The 19576-nt window shown below is 32.4% G+C and overlaps 2 protein-coding genes across 3 annotated transcripts; both read left to right on the top strand.

Annotated features, from left to right (window-relative positions):
• The first annotated feature begins 3843 nt into the window (after nt 1-3843).
• On the top strand, nt 3844-4782 carry LOC17888395 (abscisic acid receptor PYL2). The gene has a single exon (XM_006294995.2). It carries the CDS (start codon nt 3973-3975, stop codon nt 4540-4542), a length of 570 nt encoding a protein of 189 aa, XP_006295057.1. The 5' UTR covers nt 3844-3972; the 3' UTR covers nt 4543-4782.
• Nucleotides 4783-8486: 3704 nt separating this feature from the next.
• On the top strand, nt 8487-10212 carry LOC17888680 (F-box/FBD/LRR-repeat protein At2g26030). 2 transcript variants are annotated; one of them, XM_023784470.1, is made up of 4 exons: nt 8487-8850; nt 9376-9489; nt 9579-9719; nt 9789-10212. In XM_023784470.1, exons 1-4 carry the CDS (start codon nt 8569-8571, stop codon nt 10062-10064), a joined length of 813 nt encoding a protein of 270 aa, XP_023640238.1. In that variant the 5' UTR covers nt 8487-8568; the 3' UTR covers nt 10065-10212. The 2 variants fall into 2 exon arrangements, with proteins under 2 accessions (XP_023640238.1, XP_006294221.1); XM_006294159.2 differs by having other exon boundaries at nt 8487-9489.
• The last annotated feature ends 9364 nt before the right edge of the window (nt 10213-19576 follow it).

Raw genomic sequence — 19576 nt, 5'->3', positions numbered from 1 at the left:
ACATTCAGATCATTTAAATTTAGATAGATAAGAAGTAAGAAATAATTATTTACGGAAACGTGTTTCATATATATATATACAAAAAACAGCATGATTTACTAGGAAATTTCCTATGAAAAAGTGTTTCATATATATAGTGGCATTTGTAAATTTAGCCATTTTGAGTAAAGTTTTATGGATTTACCATTTACAAGATTTAAATATAAATTTTACATATTATGCTTAGGTTTTTTTGTTTCTTAGGAATTACTATTAATTGTAAAGTATTGAAGTATGCATTTTAGCAAAAAAAAACCAAAATGTTTAGTTTTTTAAATGAAAAAAAAGAAAAACCTAGAATATTTAAAGCAAAATGGCTAAACTAAAAATTATTAAACCAAAAATGGCATATTCTGTAATAATCCCATTAAAAATCACATCTAGATTGTTTGATTCATATATTTTAAAGTCTAAAGATATTAATATTAAATATATTTTTTGTTTTTCAAGGATATAAATATTTTTACAAAAGGTTAGGGAAATGTTGGTTTTGAAGCAATCAATGCTATATCATAAAAGCTTTTATAATCTTCTGTTATTATTTTGTAGACAATGTTACCATCTGAGTGATGTGTTAAATCATATATTTAAATTTTACAATTTTACTATATTTTAACCCGCGGTATACCGCAGGACGATAATTTAAAATGTGTTTTTTATTTATTTATTTTGCGTGATATATATGATTATACTACAGGCTCGCAAAAAAAAATTGTGCTACATATATTTTGATTGTTAATTATATGATTCAACCCGTATAATACTGCATGAAAAAAAATTTTTTTACATAATGGTAATTTGATACTTAACTAAATAAGTCTACTATTAAAAATATTATGTGAGGATTATGTAAATTATAATCCACTCTATCACATTACACGTACTACACAATTATCAATAATACTTTAGTACATACACTTTTGTATCGTTTGAGTAATATACGTCCATTTTCAAAAATTCAAATTGCAACATATGCAAAAAGAAATTTATATTTTTATTATACATATGTTTTATGTAATAATATAAATCTAAAAACAAATAAGATCATACAAAGATATTGGAAAAATATTTTAGAAAATTTCGTTATATAATAAATATTGATTTCTAGTTTTTCAATTTTATTATTATTTAATTACATAATTTGCCTTAAATTTTTATTATTTATTTAAATGGAAAAATTTTAATTATGCAAATATTATAAATCAAAAGGTTATAACTCAAAAGGTACTTTAAAATGTTAATATAGTTATAATACAAATAATATAATTTAAAATATTTCTCAGATTGGTATCTATGTATCTAGATAAAATAGAATTCTCATTCTGAAGTTTTTTTTATTTTTATTTTTATTTTTATTTTATTTTTTTAATTTTTTCTCATTCTGTAGTTGGGTACTGCACCACCAAGTTTTCCATAAACGTAAATGACGACAAATGCTTTTATAGATAACTAAATTTAAGTGTTTTTCTAAAAATGATCAAACATGGGAAGCATCGATTATGGTAATACCTAATTATTATTGAATACATGTGCAATTACTAACCTTCCCACGAAATTAAGGAATAATACAGAGAATTTTGTTTAACTACAAGACAAATTATCCCAGCTCTGACCAGACCACTTTTTCCATCTTTTGAAAACCCAAAAGAGTGATCTTATTTAAAATTTGTTGTTTACTTATTTCTGAATTTTTAATATCATTTAAAATAGCATTTCCCACACTTATTTATTTATGTATATATGAATGTCTGAATACGAGGGAGGTAGTTGGATCCTGTCTGAACGTGTAGTAACTGTTCACTTAAAATAGTTATTTGCCAATGTAAAACTTTCAAGACATAAAAAATTATTTTTGTATTTTACCATTCGGTGACTTAAAAGTTTAGGCATAAATGATTGAAAAACAAAAAACTAAATTTTAGTAAAATGAAAATTAGTTCTTTTTTATGGGTGTCTACGTAGTTACAAGGTTGTCCCTATATTTATTTAGTAAAAAAAATAAGAAAACAATTATGCAAACCTCCATTTATTTAACCAGCTGCTAATAAGTCAAGACAAATGTATATGTACCGCATGAAAATGATACTGCATTTATTTACTTGCTAATTTTATAATATTGTAATAAGTTTTATATTATGTATTATTATATTTAAATATATGAATAGTATTTGTATGCACATGGTAAGATAGTTATTATACGGATAATATTTCTATTAACATGCTAAGATAGTATGCTCAGTTATTCAATATTCAATAAATTATAACTTTAGCATGTTACTTATTCAATAACTGATAAATTGAAATTTAGCATGCTAAACTATTCAATATTCGATCAATTAACGATACTTGCTTTCACCTATTAAGGTCATACACAATACGAGGAGGAGACCATCTCACAACACCAGCAAAGAAGCCAGCGAACAAAAGCAATGGAAAAAATCACTAGATCTACTTTTTTAGACAGAACTCGTGCCTACCATAGCAGAGATAGTTCTTTTGGCAATTCAACAGCAAGAGATGGTTATTAAACATCTATAATATGGCTAAAATAGTCAGACAAAAGAGAGAGCTAAATAATGAAAGATGAGAGATAAATACTTAATAAAACAATCATCTAGGCACATGAAGTGTAAATACCCTTTACCTTTTATTTATACATTATTTTGTTTGATAACAGACTAAGCTTAAAGACAGGGTTAAAATTAGAAATTTGTTTCATAAATTTGCATTATAAATCTAAAACGACAACTAATATGAACCAAAATCTTAATAATTCTAAAACAACAACTAAAATAAAACAGATAGAATAGTAATTAAAATTTTAAAGTTTACTGAAAATAACGTAGATCTACCAGTTATTGTGGATTCTTTAATGGCTAATAAAAGTATCTAATTAACGAAACCTAGTAAAATCATCGCCGAATATCTTTCTTTATTTGAAGACTAAATTAGTAAAATTATTGAATACAAAGATTGGACACGACTACAAGATATGCATTTTCTCAATGACTTTAAATTTGGTGAAGATGTTGTCTTTCTCTTCCAAGTGGCCGAATTTCTCTGTTTACCTCGACGAAATCGACAATAATAGAGAATAAATCTTAACTTTCACTTTATCTCTTATCTCAAGGAATGCAAATATAAAAGTTGATTCCTTGGCATGCAAAGTTCGTACCGTATCGCATTTTGTTAAATATGTAAACAACTTTCCCTCTAATTGGCTCTTTGAGCTAATCAATTTAGTTTGTAGATAAAACAAAATTATTGAATTAAATTTAAGTTCATTTAAAAAAAAATCTTTATATAATTTAAAAGGAAATTGTAGTAAATAGCTTGATAGTGGTAGAATAACTTCAAATGATGTCTCACAATATTTCCATACTAAATAAATGATTCGATTAATAAATTTTATTAAAATTAAATTTAATAAAAATTGAAACCTTTAAAATTAAAATTTAAAAATTATAATATTTATTAATTTAAAGAGTTATTAATTTATCAATACAGAAATTGAGTCGCAAAATTATTATATTTATCAAAATATTAACTTTTGAGTATTTATTTGAAGATACCACAAATACTCCATAAAGTTTTAAAACATTGAATATTTATGCATATGATTTTAAACTCTTTGACAAAATGTTCTTCTAAAAACAAAACAAAAAAGAAATGATAGAGTCTATGTCTAAGTGACAGAACAAAAGTTAGTAATGCACAATAAACAAAACAAAAATAGATAAATCTGTCCAAATTAAAGAACACACATAGATTTGTATCAATATAAAAACACTCACATAGCTCCCCCAAATAAAGAAACTGTCTTTTTATTCTCATCTCTTTCACAAACTCCCCAATCTCCAACAACAACAAGACCTCTCTCTCTCTCTCTCTCTCTCTTTCTTTGTCTCACGTGAGCTCTTCATCACCACCACCATGAGCTCTTCTCCGGTCGTGAAAGGCCTAACCGACGATGAGAACAAAACCCTCGAACCGGTTATCAAAACATACCACCAGTTCGAACCAAACCCAACCACTTGCACTTCTCTCATAACCCAACGCATCGACGCTCCTGCCTCGGTGGTTTGGCCTCTCATCCGCAGTTTCGACAACCCTGAACGTTACAAACACTTTGTCAAAAGCTGCCGTCTCATCTCCGGCGATGGAAACATAGGAAGCGTCAGAGAAGTGACGGTAATCTCCGGCCTACCAGCTTCAACCAGCACCGAGAGGCTCGAGTTCGTCGACGAAGACCACCGTGTTCTTAGCTTTAAGGTCTTAGGTGGTGAACACAGGCTCAAGAACTACAAGTCAGTGACGTCGGTGAACGAGTTCTTGAATCAAGATTCCGGCAAGGTTTACACGGTGGTTCTTGAATCTTACACCGTTGATATTCCCGAGGGGAACACAGAGGAAGACACGAAAATGTTTGTGGACACTGTCGTCAAACTCAATCTTCAGAAACTCGCAGTTGTCGCCACAGCTCCACCTATGCATGATGAATGATTTCAAGATTCTTTTCTCAATCTTCTCTTAAGTCATATCTTAATAATAATTATTCTTATATTTTTCCCTTTGGTGATTATTTTTTTACTTTATTTTTGAGATTTTTTTCCATATGACTATTGTGGAAGCTAGCAAATGTTTATTTCGATTCCATGAAAGAAACTGTTGTTGCATAACGCATATTAGTTCTCTGTTTGTTTTTATTCAATAAATGGCAAATCAAGAATTCTGACATTTTGATTCTGCTTTTTTCATCAATCTCTATATAACAAGAATACAACCTAAAACCGACAGGCAAATCCGTCATTACTCGTCGGAAATGCATATTACTGACGAGTAACAGACGTATACGATTATATAGAGCGTTAGATATATAAAGCATTAGATCTGTCAGCAAGTCGTCGGTTACTACGAGATTTATAGTATAGTAATTTGTATTAGTATTGTAATTATATCACCTTTCAAATTTAGTCCACTATGTTAAAGGTTGTTAAAAAAACTGTAAGCAATGAACTACAATTATTGTAATTTTTCCAATTAGTGCAAAATAATATAATTTCTTTGTTTTGTATTTACAAAAGGAATCTAATGGTCTAGATTCGTGTAGAAGCTCTTTTGCCTTTCATTTCAATTAAAGTGCTGAAAAAAAGAGAAGTGAATCACATTATGCATGCAGCCATGTACTACTTCCAATGGCTGTGTCCACAAGTTGTTCTACCTTTTGAGATATAAAAAACAAATACAATATTTCAATTTCGCTTAATTTGTTTCTTCTTCTTTTTGTGCTCCAAAATGGCTTTAAATTATATTCATATATATTCACTTAGAAATATCTAGTATATGTTTTGAAAGCAAACCTATAAGTGTTTTATTTTTGAGATGTAATCAATCGAATAATGTTTGTTTACACTTTGTAGGTTAGAAATAAGGTGCAACATAATTTATTTGAATTATGGAAGTTGTAATAGTGATAAACGAATGAAGTTTTATTTTATGTATAATATAGTACGAATAACTAACGATCTTAGTTAGTTATAATACTAATTTAGTTAAATAGAAATTTTAGTTAATTATTTAATCATGTCGAATCCAGAGTTATCATACACGACGAGGAGTACTTCAGTTTGGACTTTAAACGTAGTTCTTCAGTTTTGGTTGTTTTGATTTATCCTTCATACTAGATTCTCAAAAAAAGCTTTTTGTTTTCTTTAGCCTTTAGACAACACACAATGTATTTCAAAAGTTATAATTGTTAGGACCACGAAAATCCATAGTAAAAACAACAATTAAAACCTCTTTTGAAAACGATTTGGAAAAAAAAAAAAAAATAGTTGAATGCGAGATTTGATCTCTATTCTTAACCCAAACAAGCTCCTGTAGTGTGGCTATTGGTGAGCTTGATGAATCTCAAATTACAATCAACTCGAACACGTATCATCACACTTGATAACATGTTCCAACAAACGTTGATTAAACGTACACTCTTAAATCTAAAACTAACTTTTGAAAGAAGAGAAAAACTCCAGCGGGCGAAGAAATGAATGAGCAACGCTGGCTTTTATAGCCACGGGTTAGAACTCCAGCTGAAACTTGAGGAGCACGTGCAACAACAACTTGCACAGCAAATTTGAGCGAAATGCTCGTAGCTGAAGCAGATTTCGTGGGTTGTTAGACAAGTGGATGAAGATTCGGTTCAGTTGGTGTGAGAAATACTCGGCCATGCAAGATTCTCGGATACCAATGCAAATTAATTTTAGGAGATAAAATGTAACACATAAATGAAACATAAAAACTTTCTCCAAAAAAAAAACAATCTTTGAATAGTCTTGATTGGGCCATGGGGCCCATTTTCCAAGGCCCAACCCCAAACCCAAGCCCGGCACGGCGGCGGCGGTAGCACGCGTGTGTGGTTTGCATAACAATCCATCATCTCACCATAGTCTCTTTTTCCCATATCTAGTGAACCTTGATATAAGTGTATCACTATATATACTAATGGAAAATTTTCCAATCTTTCAATGTAGGACAAATGCACATATTTGTTATAATAAGCTTTCAAGCTATCCACTTTGGAGATATATTAATCATACAATATAACTTTGATTTTCACACGTATATACTATCTTATAGTGATTATTACAAGGAATCCAAAAAATCCAACTTCCGGTCATTCCGACGACAGACGTCACCGGACAATTGGCCGGAGCCATTATGTCAAATTTGTAGTTCCAACAATAATTACATTTTGTATATTGATTATTGACTATAGAGAGAACTACATATATAATATCAGAATTGTGAAATAATTTTGGAGTAGTAAAATATATAATACTTATCTTTTCGATCAAGGGTCCTGAGTGAACTCCATATTTAAGGGTGGTTATGCTGAGTAGTCAAATGATGGGTCATCTTCCGGGAAGTGGTTGTCGGGACTGTGTGAGTGAGGCCAAAACACATGAAAAGATAAACAAGTAATTAAGCCTCCCAGACCTAGCAAACCGGTCGTCGGATATTGATGGGCTCATGAGCCTAGTGAGAGAACGTGAGACTCATTAAGAGAGGTTGGCACATGGGCTGATGGTGAACATGGGGCCCATTAGAGAGTTGACGGTCGTGACGTTACATAGACTGCCTAATTTCTAAAAATCCAAAATTCAAAATATTAATTTAAGAAAATTCCGACTATTTTTTTTAGAATAAATATCAATTCTATAATTTCAGATCATGTAGATTGTAGAATACACCTAAAATATATAATCTTGATTTCTTGGAACATATAAAAAATGTAGGAAACATGTTTAAAACTTTTCAATAATAATTTTACCAATCTAAAATCAATATATTACCAATAAAATCACAAAATCTATGCTTTAAATCTTCTTCATTCTTGTTTGTCAACATTTGTCTTATTTTTCCTTCTTAAAACAGCCTAAAATTTCGATTTATCTCTTGATAAAAGTAGTTTAATCACAAATGAGGATCGTTTAGATAATTAAAATAGAAAGAGAAAATGAGTTTTTCTTTTTTTTTTTGTTGATGTGGGAAACTAAGGGCATGTACATCGGTTGTGGTCGTCCCCCCAAAAAATTTTTTTTTTTTTTTTCAAATTTTTTGAAATTTTTTTTTTAAAAAAGTATGTAACCAATCGCGAGCCGCCACGTGTTAGTGGGGCCCGCGATTAGTGAAAGAAGGAAGCGCGGGACGTCCCGTTTTTATTGATGACCCACCCTTTTCTTTTTTGTTTTGATTTATTTTTAATGAAAAAAATATGTAGGACTTTGGTTATTAACACCAATGTGCATGGTCTAAGAATCTTATCAAATAAAAAACCTCTCTCCTCTGTTCTCTCGAAGAGGTTGCCCTAGCCGCCGCTCAACTCTACGAGACCTTTGTTCGCCCTATCCAGTTAGCGGTACTCTTCGTCGTGACTGTGAGAGGGAGGACCTCTGCTGATTTTCTTTCTCTTGTTGTAGTTTTGGAGACATTACCGTGGTCCGCCGGGTTAAATTTCCATCTTTTGGACGTTATATGTATTTCATCCTTGGTTCCACAACAAGGTTTAATATAATTCCAGTTGACAAAAAAAGAAAACTAAAAATCTTATAACATCCTTAATTTGCAAATTCTTTAAATGGAAAAACAAATAAGTATTACTATAAATTAATAAAATATTATGCTCTTAATATTATTAATTTATATAAATTTTTACTGGATGAATAATTAAAATCAAACAAAATATAATTACAGTTTTCTCGTTAACCCACAAAAAAAAAACCTCATACTGTAAGTAAAACCAAATCAAAAATTAGATTATGACATGTCAATATACATGGCCTCAATGAAGCCCAATTAGGCCCAATCCCCGACCGTAATCAGATTACTTGCGCCGGCGGAATAAAATCTACGGCGACCTGACTTCTTCACATTTTCACATCTCTCTCTCCCCCATAACTTCAACAAAAGTTCGCCGGCAAATCAAATAGACGGTGAGTTCTTCAGACCTTGCTTAGGCTTTGGTTTCTTGCGATGAGTTGCGACAGGATCAGCGAATTACCAGATTCTTTGCTAACACAAGTACTCTCATACCTTCCGACCAAAGATTCCGTTAAGACAAGTGTTTTATCCAAGAGATGGGAATGTCTTTGGCTTAATGTTCCTGTTCTTGACTTAAAGGTCAGTGATTTCCCTGAAGAGGACTATGCCAGCTTTATAGACAATTTTCTTGAATTCAATCCAAACTCAAGAATGCAAATGTTCAAGATCAAGTATGATGAATACACTTATGACGATGATCGGTTACTCGGATGGGTTAGTACAGTAGTGGAACTTGGGATTGAGCATTTAGTTGCTAAGGGTTTTGAGACTGATATGTGTATCAGAGAGTTCTTGCCTTTGAACATATATAAGAGCAATACATTGGTGTCTTTGGTGCTTGTAACAGTAGGAATCGCGAATCCCGAGTTCGTTGTTTCTTTACCTTCTCTTAAGATCTTGCATTTAGAAGATGTTTGGTATTTTGATGATCCTTTGATTATGGAGAAGGTTATTTCAGGTTGTCCTGTTCTTGAAAATCTTGTTTTGATTAGGCCTATTGATTTTTGTGATCTAGATGTCCTGCAGTTTCTTCGTGTGAGGTCTCGGACTCTTAAAAGCTTTCGTCTCGCGTTTGAGTATAGTATGAGTCGTAGTGATAGTGGTCTGCATTACTCGGTTGAGATTGATGCTCCGAGACTTGAGTATTTGAATTTTAGTGATAACACTTCTGATGTGATTATAGTCAAGAACTTGACTTCTTTGTTCATGGTCGATATTGATACTGAATTTAATGTTAAGTTTGGTGGTAGTCCTTTGGAACTGGGGGATTTAAGAAAGAGAGATACTATTCGTGATTTTCTCATCGGTGTATCTAGTGTAAGGCAAATGATCATCTCTCAGCCTACTTTAGAGGTAAGTTATATACTTTTTGATGCATATATGTAACAAGAAAATGTACTTTGATCACTTATGATGTATCCTTTTTTTATTTTTTCTCGCAGGTCCTTCATCGATATTCCAAATTAGGACCGATTCCTAAATTCGATAACTTGTACCGTTTACAAGCCACGATCTCTTGGTCCATGTTGCATCTGTTGCTCGGCTTTCTTGAGAGCTTCCCAAATCTGAAAAACCTCATCTTGGTAAGATTCTGAATAAATACAGTATGTGATTTGGTTTGTTAGTTAATAACATCTCTGAATCTATTGCAGGACTTTGTTGTTTCGACGGAGCCTGAGCAAGATGGACTTAAACTTGTGCCTCAGTGTTTGTTATCTAGTCTGGAGAGTGTTGAGATTAGAGAATTGGTTATGGGAGAAGAAACTGGCAAGAAATTAGTGAAGTATTTTCTTGAGAATTCGTTAGTTCTACAGAAACTCACTCTGCGTTTCGAAGATTATTCGATATCAAACCAAGATTCAGATATCTTCAAGGAACTTTATACTTTCACTAAGGGTTCTCGCAGCTGTGAGGTTATCTTTCATTGACAATGTTTATAGAAGATCAATATATGAATCTTTTGTTATGAAAATATGCAATTAGGCTAGCATTTTCAAGACATTGATGTTATGTTAGATCATATGAATGGTAAATTGTATTACTTTCGTCATTTTATTGTAAGAAGTAATTATTCTCTTTTTTTGGTAACATATTCACATTTTATCAAAGCACATACGTAACGCTTCCTCTTGAGAATTAGATCTCTAAGCATTAACAGTTTTAAACCCTCGAAACATACGTACCTATGCATGTTACATTATGAGTTGTGAAACAAAAACAGTATCAGAATCTTGAGTTTTTCGAGTTATTTAACTACAACTTCCTAAAAAGACTTAAACCAAAAAGTCAAAAATATGTATAACCAAAAAGTCAAAAAAAATATACCATATAATAAATAAGGTTTCTTCAATAGGTAACACAAGCAACCATTAAGACACGCCACATATCTTATAACTTTAAATATATTATTTGTTTAATATAAGCAATTTTTAAGGGTTTCTCTAGTAGAGTTGGTCTAATGATCTAGCTCTTTCTTTTGCGACATATGATTCAGTCAATTAGACAATTCATCTTTTTATAAATAAAGGTAAAGTTAATTTGAAAAGAAAAGTTTTTTTTACAACAAGTGCAACGCACTTCTCGCACAACTTCTGTGCTTCCACCATTGTCGTAGTTTCTACATATATGTACACACATCTCTCATCAAGATTAGTTATCAAATAAATAAAAATTACCTTTAACCACACACAATTTTATTTATATGATAAGGGCATTTCTCATCACTGAAAGCAGCAAAGAGAACAAGAGCAGCTAAGAAGAAAGTAATGATGGAAGCAAACTTGGCCATGATGATTATTACTACTTTGTTTTCAACCTCGGCCTATTTATAATGAAATGATCGTAAATTAATCTTCCACCACATAAATATATATTGTAACCTAAGCGGCTGCTTTGGCTTTAAGCTTATGAAACATGCATTGTAAAACGGCCATTATTCGTGGTCTAGACCATCTCTTAGTCTATAGGAGTCTATCTCTTAGCAAATCTTAAAAACATATTTTTGTAGTGGTCTATCGATATAGTTTGATTTTATCTCAAAAGCTGCATCGTTCTGCCAAGTTTGCATGAACAATCTATTGTTTGGTCGTCGCTAGTATTAAAAATTAATCATTACAGCAGTATGAAACATGCATCGTAAACATGAGCGGCTGGTTAGTTAATATGACACAAGAAAATAAGATTGTACGTAACCAAGTCACACTTACACAAGTTATATTGATATGTCAGATTGACCTATGTAGACGGATCTCATTGCCGGGAAACCAATTACAATGAAATTTTGGTAATCGCGGCAATTTTGTTTTTTTTTAGCAATAACCGACGGATTTGTCCGTTGGAAAATCCGTTAGTAACGACGTTATAAGCAAAGCAAACACTTTTTCTTCTTCTCCACAATTTCTTTTCTCTCACAAAATCGGTTACGACGATTCTCTCTCTTTCGCCGGCGACGAATCTCTCTCCGGTGTTATATTCCGACGAATCCACCGTCCAATCTCGACAATCTCCATTCTCGTGAACTTCTTATGGCGTAAGTCCCTAATTTTATTCTTAATTTTTTTTGTTAGGTTTTGTTAAATTTCTTGAGAATATGATATATATATATATAAAATATATATACATAGATTTGTTAGATTTGGTTATAAGAATAGATATGGGATCTAGATTTGTTAGAACTGGGTGTTAGATTTGTGTATTCAATTTGGGAAGATTGGGATATTTGTAAGAGTTGGTTTTGTTTTGTTTTGTGTTAGTTAGATTTTTGTAAGAAATCTTTCTGTGTGTTATTGAATGGTAAGAAATGGATTTCGTAAGAATTGTTTGTTTTTTTAAATAGATATTAGTTGTTTTGTTAAATTGTATGTTAGGGATTTTAATTTGTTCTAGAATAAATTTAGATTTTATTTTTGTGTTTTTGATTTATGAAATATAAATTATTTTGGATTAACGTATATATAACTATCATACTATCATAATTTGTTTATTTTTTATTTTACAGTATTTCTAATATTACTAGCATTTCTGTTGTAGGTTTTATTAATTTTATGAATATTGAAAATATAAATTACTTTGAATTCTAAGCAAATATCATATTATCATACTTTGTTTTCTTATGAAGTTTAAACAGTACTTCGAATAGAATATTTGTTTTATGAAGCTTATTTGTAAATATTGACACTTAATTATCATTTCTAACAAAGTTTTTGCTTGTTTGTAGGAATTATGATAATTATGATCATAAATCGTCTAGCCATACTGCCGGAGAAGCGAGTGCTACTCGATCACATGATAGCCCAGTTCCGGATTCACAAGCCTCACAACATGCTCCCATGAAAATAAGCAGTGAAGATTTTGTCTCTCAACCGGGCCGAGAACGAATCCCGGAGTTACATCCGCATTTCATTCCCGGGTCAACATGGTTCAAAGAGTCTCATAACGGCATCTCAAAATCCATTTTGCGCATGATTCAAAGAATCCTTAAAAAACCATATGCAACGTTCTCAGTGATGCCAACGAGTGAACAAGAAATGTGGTTCAAGCAGTTTGCGGTAAAAGTTTCAACTTTAATTACTTGTTTACAACATCATTGTGTGGGCTAATATGCATTGGTTTGGTTTATTTAGCAAGATTTTAATTGGCATCGGGATTTTACCAATGAAGTTCGAAGAGAGTTCAAGAAGGCAGCCGCTTTACAATATACTAGAACTTTGAATGAGTGGAAGCAAAGGTGGAAAAAAGGAAAAATGCCAAAAGGGGTGAACCAAGAAGTGTTCGATGGTTTGGTTATTTATTGGGGGAAACCATATACTATTTCACGTGCCTCACAGGATTCTCTGAATAGTAAAAGCAAACGTGGTCGGGTGGGCATGGGTACCCACAGTGCTGGTCCAGTAAGCGCCTCTACTCGAAAACGTCAACTTGTAAGTTTTCAATTTTTTGTGCAATATTTTTTCGTTAGACAATTTATATATAACTAAACTACTTCATTCAGATTAGTAGGGATGGTGTGGTACCCGACCATCTTACTTTGATGGAGGATATGCACACTAACAAAAAAACAAAGCATTTACAAGATGGTCGAGCTAAGATGATCATCGAGGCTTCGAGGAGGCGGAATGAGGAGGTGCGCCTTTCTCAACCTGTTGTACAATCTTCTGACGGATCGGAGTCTACTGTTGAATTAAGAAGAGAGAAAGTGAACAAGCTTTTTGTCGAGGTATAACTTAAAAAAAAATAAGTTTAATTTACTTTGTTGTAAAATATTTAAACAATTATTTTTAATGTATTTGTAGGAAACTTGTAAAACCAAGAGACGGATTTTTGGATTAGGAAATCTCTCCCAAATAAGTTCATCTTCTCGCTCAATGGGTTTCTCATATGCATCCATCCAAGAGTTCCAACAAGCTATGAAAAAAAAGGATGAGCGTATTGCGGCTTTGGAGAAGAAAATGGAAGAACAAAAAGCAGAAAACAAGAAGAGAGATGAGAATCTAGCAGCATTCATGATCGAGATGCGGTCAAAGATTTCGTCTTCTTAGATTTTATGACTTTCAGGTTTTTTGAACAATTTCTTGTTTATCAAACAATTTCGTGTTTTTAGTTTTTCAAATATTCATAAAATTATAAATTCAGAAATTTAAATATCTAATCATTTTTCATAAATAACTTGAGTTTTTAATTTACATAACTTTGATAATTTTAATTTTATTTTTTAAAAATAAATTTTTGATGATCTGTCGGTTAGGCGAAGACTTTTCTAGAAAAGTTACTTAGTAAAACATTGGTAAAGATGGACATTTGTCGAATAACTGTCGGTAATCCATCGATAGTGACGACTTTTTTTGAGATTATGTCGGTAATCCGTTAGTACTGAAGTAGATTTCCGGACATTTGTTTTCAAGTTTCTTACGGAAACACGCTTGAAAAATGTCACTTTACTAACGAATTATCGACGGATTACTAATGCTTCTATTCATCGATAATCAGTCGGTAGTTTCACCTTGGAAATTTGTTGGTAATTACCGGTTATTTACTGATAGGTTTTTTAACTGATGCTCTTGAAAAGACCAACTGATCCGTCTATAATCCATTGGTTACATCTGTTTCCCAAGGATTACAGACGGATTTGCATTTAAGTTTTGAGTTGTTTTTATGTAGAGTAAATACTTTGAAAATAACAATGTAAGATATTTCTTTGGGCAAAGTTTATGAAAGGTGTATTAAAGCATCACCCCTTGACATATTTCGTAGTGATCTATCGACATGGTATAATTTATCTCAAGAGCTGCATTGTTCTGCCATGTATGCATGAACAATGTATTATTGGTCGTGGCCAATAGCCCTGAGACGGATCTAGATATCCGGGTTTTTTAGAGGTATCGGGATCCGGATCCGTATCCGCCGGATATAGAGTTTTGATGTCTGAATCCGAATCCGGCTACCCCGGATATATGTGTTTCGGATTCCGCAAAAAAACCCGGATATCCGGCTCCGACTATTTTTGTTTCATTTTGTTTTTGTATCAAAGAATCTCCATCAAAACCATTGAGACATACATCATGTGCGAACATGAGATATGAACCACCAGCAGAAAGAGTAGATAAAGATCAACAGAGATGAAAAAACACCATAAATAGAAAAGTCAAATTTAAAATCTCGCCGATCCGTTGGTGGATGAAGGCGAATGGTGGAGGAGAGGATGATTTGGTGGTGGAGATGGTCGCTTTATTGATAGATGAGGGCGATCAAGTGGAGGAAGAAGACGATTTGGTGCCTTCTTAGGTGGAGATGGTCGTTTTGGTTGCAGCTAGAGATGTGAAAAAACTGTTGCGGCGCTAGGTGAAAAAAGCAAAGAACGAAGCTTGAGAAGTTGAGATATTAGGGTTTGAAAGTAATTAGGATATTAGGCTTTTAAGATAAAACACTGTCCACAATTAAGCATTTACAAATTGGTCTCATTTAGAGTTATTAGCATTTACACCTACTTTAAACTAAATTATTCACCACTACACCCACTTTCAACTATACCTATACTTTTCCTTCCTGAAAAGACTATCATATCCTCAAAACAATCTAACTCCTCTCGTTGCTGTCTAACTTCTTCTCCTTCCCTCTTAATTTACCTTTTTTGTTTTTATTGTGATTAAAAATCAATCCTTAAGACCATCTAACTTCCACACCATCTCTCGTTACTGTCTTAATTTTAATTTCTTTTTTATTTTAGTGAAAAAACTAATTTAGAAGAGAAGCTTCCATTTCTTTTTCACCCGAACCCTAAACTCTAATTTCATAGTTTTTGGTTTGACTTCGCCGTAGCGTTCATTGAACCACCGCTGCAACTTCGGTGTTGACTTCACCACCATTAACACTTCCCCCTTTCTAACCTTCTGTCTTTCCGCCGCCACTAAGTTTAATTACCCAGTAATATCCCTCCTTCCTCTAGATTGGTAGTGAAGAGTCGTCTCCCTTACCCACCGGAACCCTATATCCCCCGTTCACCCTCCCTCCTCCGGATTGGTAGTGAAGAGTCATCTCCTTTACTCCTCTGCCGGAACCCTATTAATCTGAAGCCTCCCCTAGGCGGTTGAATATGACTATGAATTGTTGACAATGTTCGATGGATACCCAATGCGTTCAGTGGATAACATTAATGGACAGTGTTGTGTTGTCTGGTGACAGTGTTGTGGACAATGTTCTAATCTATGGTCTTTGGTGGACAGTGTTGGTGACAGTATTGTGGACAATATTTTTCAATGTTACCTTAATTGTGGACAGTGTTCTAATATAAGTAAAATGTGGTGTCTCTTTGTGTTCTAATCATGTGGACAGTGTTCGGTGGATAACATTAATTGATAATTTTACTTTAGTTTTCAGCTAACATATGTCATTGCTAGGCAACAATGTGCAACCAATTTGTGCTTTAACTTTTTGCTAGAAGCAAATGACAGAGATCTTGCTTTGTTGTTACGGCGGCGGCGACATAGACTTTTGGGTTTTTGTGGCCGTTCTTCTAAGTTTACCATTTGCGGTGAGTTTTCATACCGAAAAAGATTCCATAAGTTTAGTTAGCTCCGACGAAACCAAAAATCCAACACTGCACCTTTTAGATTCCATATGATTAGCACAGAAATGTCCCAAAATGTTCATAGATCTCCAAAACAGAGACGATAAACTCGTCGGCGTAATAGAAAGATCAATATATATATATATATATATATTGTCGCTTATTGACACAAACACAAACACTTTCCCAGCCGTAGGACTATAATAATTTAGTTGAAATCTAACAGTCAAATAAGTGGGGGGCATTTTTGTCTTCACAAGTTTGTCTCCCTTTGTAAAAACTAGAGAAAAGTACAGGAAGAGTAGTAAGTAGGTGTATGCGAAAACAAACTCCACTAAAGTGGGTCTAGATGTTATTGACCCAAGAGATATTAGCATATACACCTACTTTACCATAAATTATTCACCATCACACCCACTTTCTACTACCTCTATACTTTTTTGTTAAGGAAATGACTATTCTCTCATTTACTATCTCCAACTCTTTTCCTTTCTTTCATTATTCTAAAACCAATTTTCAGTAAAAGTAAAAAGAAATAAAAAAAATTAATCCCATTTTTCCCAAACTTTAACTCTTGAATCCCTAATTCCGCTTCAAAACTGAGAAAATCCTACCCAACTAAGTCTCCCTCCTCCACAAGCGAGGATATGAGAAAATCCTACCCAACCAATACGCCCTCCTCCACCAGCGAGGATCTTATTAGATCCACCGTGTAAATCGTTCTTCTGCCACCGCTAGAACCTAGCCAACCAAATCCTCTCTTTCCGCCACGTAAACCTACCTCATCCGCCTGCTCAGACTCTAGCAAAACCAAATCCTCCTCTTTACCCCACGAGATCGGTTTTCTAGATCGGTTGTAGCCGATGCCGTACCCAATTGTCGTTTTATTTAGTCGCTAATTACGCTTCCTTGTTTCTTGCTCTTCGATGTTGTTCAAATCTCTAAACGTATCAGTAAACTGTAATTTTCATTGTTGAAATGACGTTGAAACGTATCATCAAACTCTGCAAATGTCTCCATAAATTTTTCCAAATTTCATGAGTAGTTAATCAGGTAATCTGGTACGTATGGTTATCATTTGTACCAAACCAAATTGAGCTAAATAATAGTATAATACCATAGCAGAATCTCCTACGAACAAGAAGAAGTGGACAAGGGTCTGATTCATGGTCAGCTCCATATCTCAAAAGTAAATGCAAGTGAACCTAACAAACAAATAACTAAGGTTTTACAATGCAATTCCTTTGTTTACTCTTAACCAGATGACTCGGGTATCTATGTGAACGTGATTTTGTGGATGATGACTAATTAACAATGAAAGAAAAAGAAAAATCCATTAAACTCAAGGTTTTGTTATGCAATTGCTCTGTTTACTTTTAACCAGATGACTTGGGTATCCACAGGAAGCTATTGAGTTAGTAAAAGTAATGAACTTCATGTTGTAAGAAACTAGAGTATGTAGTGGAAAAAGACAAATTAATTTCATTATTGATGTTGATGAACAAATTATTGTATTCACAAAATTTTGTCGTTTTAGTTTAAATGTTTGTGGATACCGTATAATAGATAAGATTGTTTTGAACTTGTATAAAACTTAATGACCATGAATAATTTTTTGTTTCAGATTAGTTTATATATTATTTACAAACCATAATTTATTTGATGAAATAGGTTTTCAATATGACTAAGCACAAGTAAATATCTATTAACAATATTGTAATTGAGCATCCGCTTATCAATGAATAAATGTTCATCTACAGATGGATAGTATATAAGATAATAAATCATCTAAAATATATCAATATGCATCTTAAAATATAAAGAAAATAAAATCGTAACTTATTATATATAAATAAATATATAAATTTTTAATAATAACCACCCAAAATAACAATAACAAAAAAAGAAAAAGAAAAAAGAGGACTAAAGCTTAGGGGAGAGAAAGAAAGAGAGGATGAGAGAATTTAATTTCAGCCACCGGATCTCCTCATCATCTCTTCGTCCAGCTATCTACACTACATAAGTAAGTTGGGGGTAAAAACGTCATAACAAGTTTCACTCTCTTTGTAAAAAGTGAACAAAAATATAGCACAAGCAGAAAGTGGGTTTAAGCGCTAACAATCTCCACAAAAGTGGGTGTAAGTGTTATTCTCTCTATGTTTTAAGCCCAAATAAATGTCTAAGCCCAAATAAATGTGTAAGGCTTTTTAAAAAGAAAAAATGAAACAAAAATCTGTGGGTTTAAGTTATTGGATCATATGGACCGGATCCGGGTATCCGGCCCAAATTATTTGAACTATCCGAATCCGGATCCGGATCCGGTCGGATATCTAATTTCATTATCCGGATCCGGATCCGTTTATCTGGATATCCGTTTTTTTTTTATAAAATTTCGAATACGGATCCGGATATCTTGTCCCTGGGCTAGTGGCCAATGTTAGTAAAAAATCATTAGGACGGTATCTAGAAGGTCCGAGCATACCGCGTAACATATAAATCAGCATTTAGGTGGGGTAGGCGTCATAGAATTATTTACCTATTTAATAATATTTATACATATAACAATTTATTAGACACACGCAATTAAAATTTAATAAAACAAAAATACCAAAAATAAAAAATTTCATATTTTAAATCTAAAATTCAAACCTAAATAATCTCTAGTAAAATTTTAGGCTAACGTTTATTTACTTTCTTTTATTTTATTTTTTCTTTTCAAAGTTTAATTATATTTCTCTTTCATTTCTTCAAGGGGGCTCAATAAAGCATAACCAAATTATAAACTAAACAATTGGATCTCTTAGGCTGAGTTTTTACCGATTGGATAATTGATTAGAAGGAAATCGTGTCGTTTGAATCTTTTGGACAGCTAGTCGTGAGCTTGAGCCAATATTTAGAACCTTGGCTGTGACTATGAAATTAGAGTACACTAGATTCGGACCCGCACTACAGCGCGGGGAAAATAATTATATATATATATATATAACCTTTAACGGATTAAAATATGTTACATTTAATTTTATTGCAATGGCAGTCGATTACGGTGAATCATATATTTGTGTAATAAGTTTAAATAAAATAATAAACAAAAAAAGCGAGCAAATAATAGTACATTGAGTTTTGATGCAACTAAAAAAATTGTGAACTATCTAAAATTACCCGCTTTACCATTATAATTCTGATTTTAACAAACTACCCGCAAACTATCTAAAATTTACATAGTTTGATATATAATATATTTTATCAATAAAAATTATGTCTCCAAAATTACATCTATGTCTCCAAAAAAAATATTTTAGTATTTTAAATTCTAATTTTTTTTTATATTTTAACCTTTTAATTATAATATTTTGAAACTTCTGAAAATTTTAAATATGC

The sequence above is a fragment of the Capsella rubella genome, unplaced genomic scaffold (genome assembly GCF_000375325.1).
Source record: "Capsella rubella cultivar Monte Gargano unplaced genomic scaffold, Caprub1_0 scaffold_4, whole genome shotgun sequence".
Taxonomy (NCBI): Eukaryota; Viridiplantae; Streptophyta; class Magnoliopsida; order Brassicales; family Brassicaceae; genus Capsella; species Capsella rubella.
Note: the sequence above shows the minus strand (reverse complement) of the source record. Positions and strands in the feature narration are given on the sequence as shown.

What these genes read in the sequence shown, in the direction of transcription:
- LOC17888680 (XM_006294159.2), top strand. Translation starts at nt 8,569, where the DNA reads ATGAGTTGCGACAGGATCAGCGAATTACCAGATTCTTTGCTAACACAA. An exon ending in TCTCTCAGCCTACTTTAGAG is followed by an intron (nt 9,490 to 9,578) that starts GTAAGTTATATA and finishes TTTTTCTCGCAG; the next exon opens with GTCCTTCATCGATATTCCAA. An exon ending in ATCTGAAAAACCTCATCTTG is followed by an intron (nt 9,720 to 9,788) that starts GTAAGATTCTGA and finishes AATCTATTGCAG; the next exon opens with GACTTTGTTGTTTCGACGGA.
- LOC17888395 (XM_006294995.2), top strand. Translation starts at nt 3,973, where the DNA reads ATGAGCTCTTCTCCGGTCGTGAAAGGCCTAACCGACGATGAGAACAAA.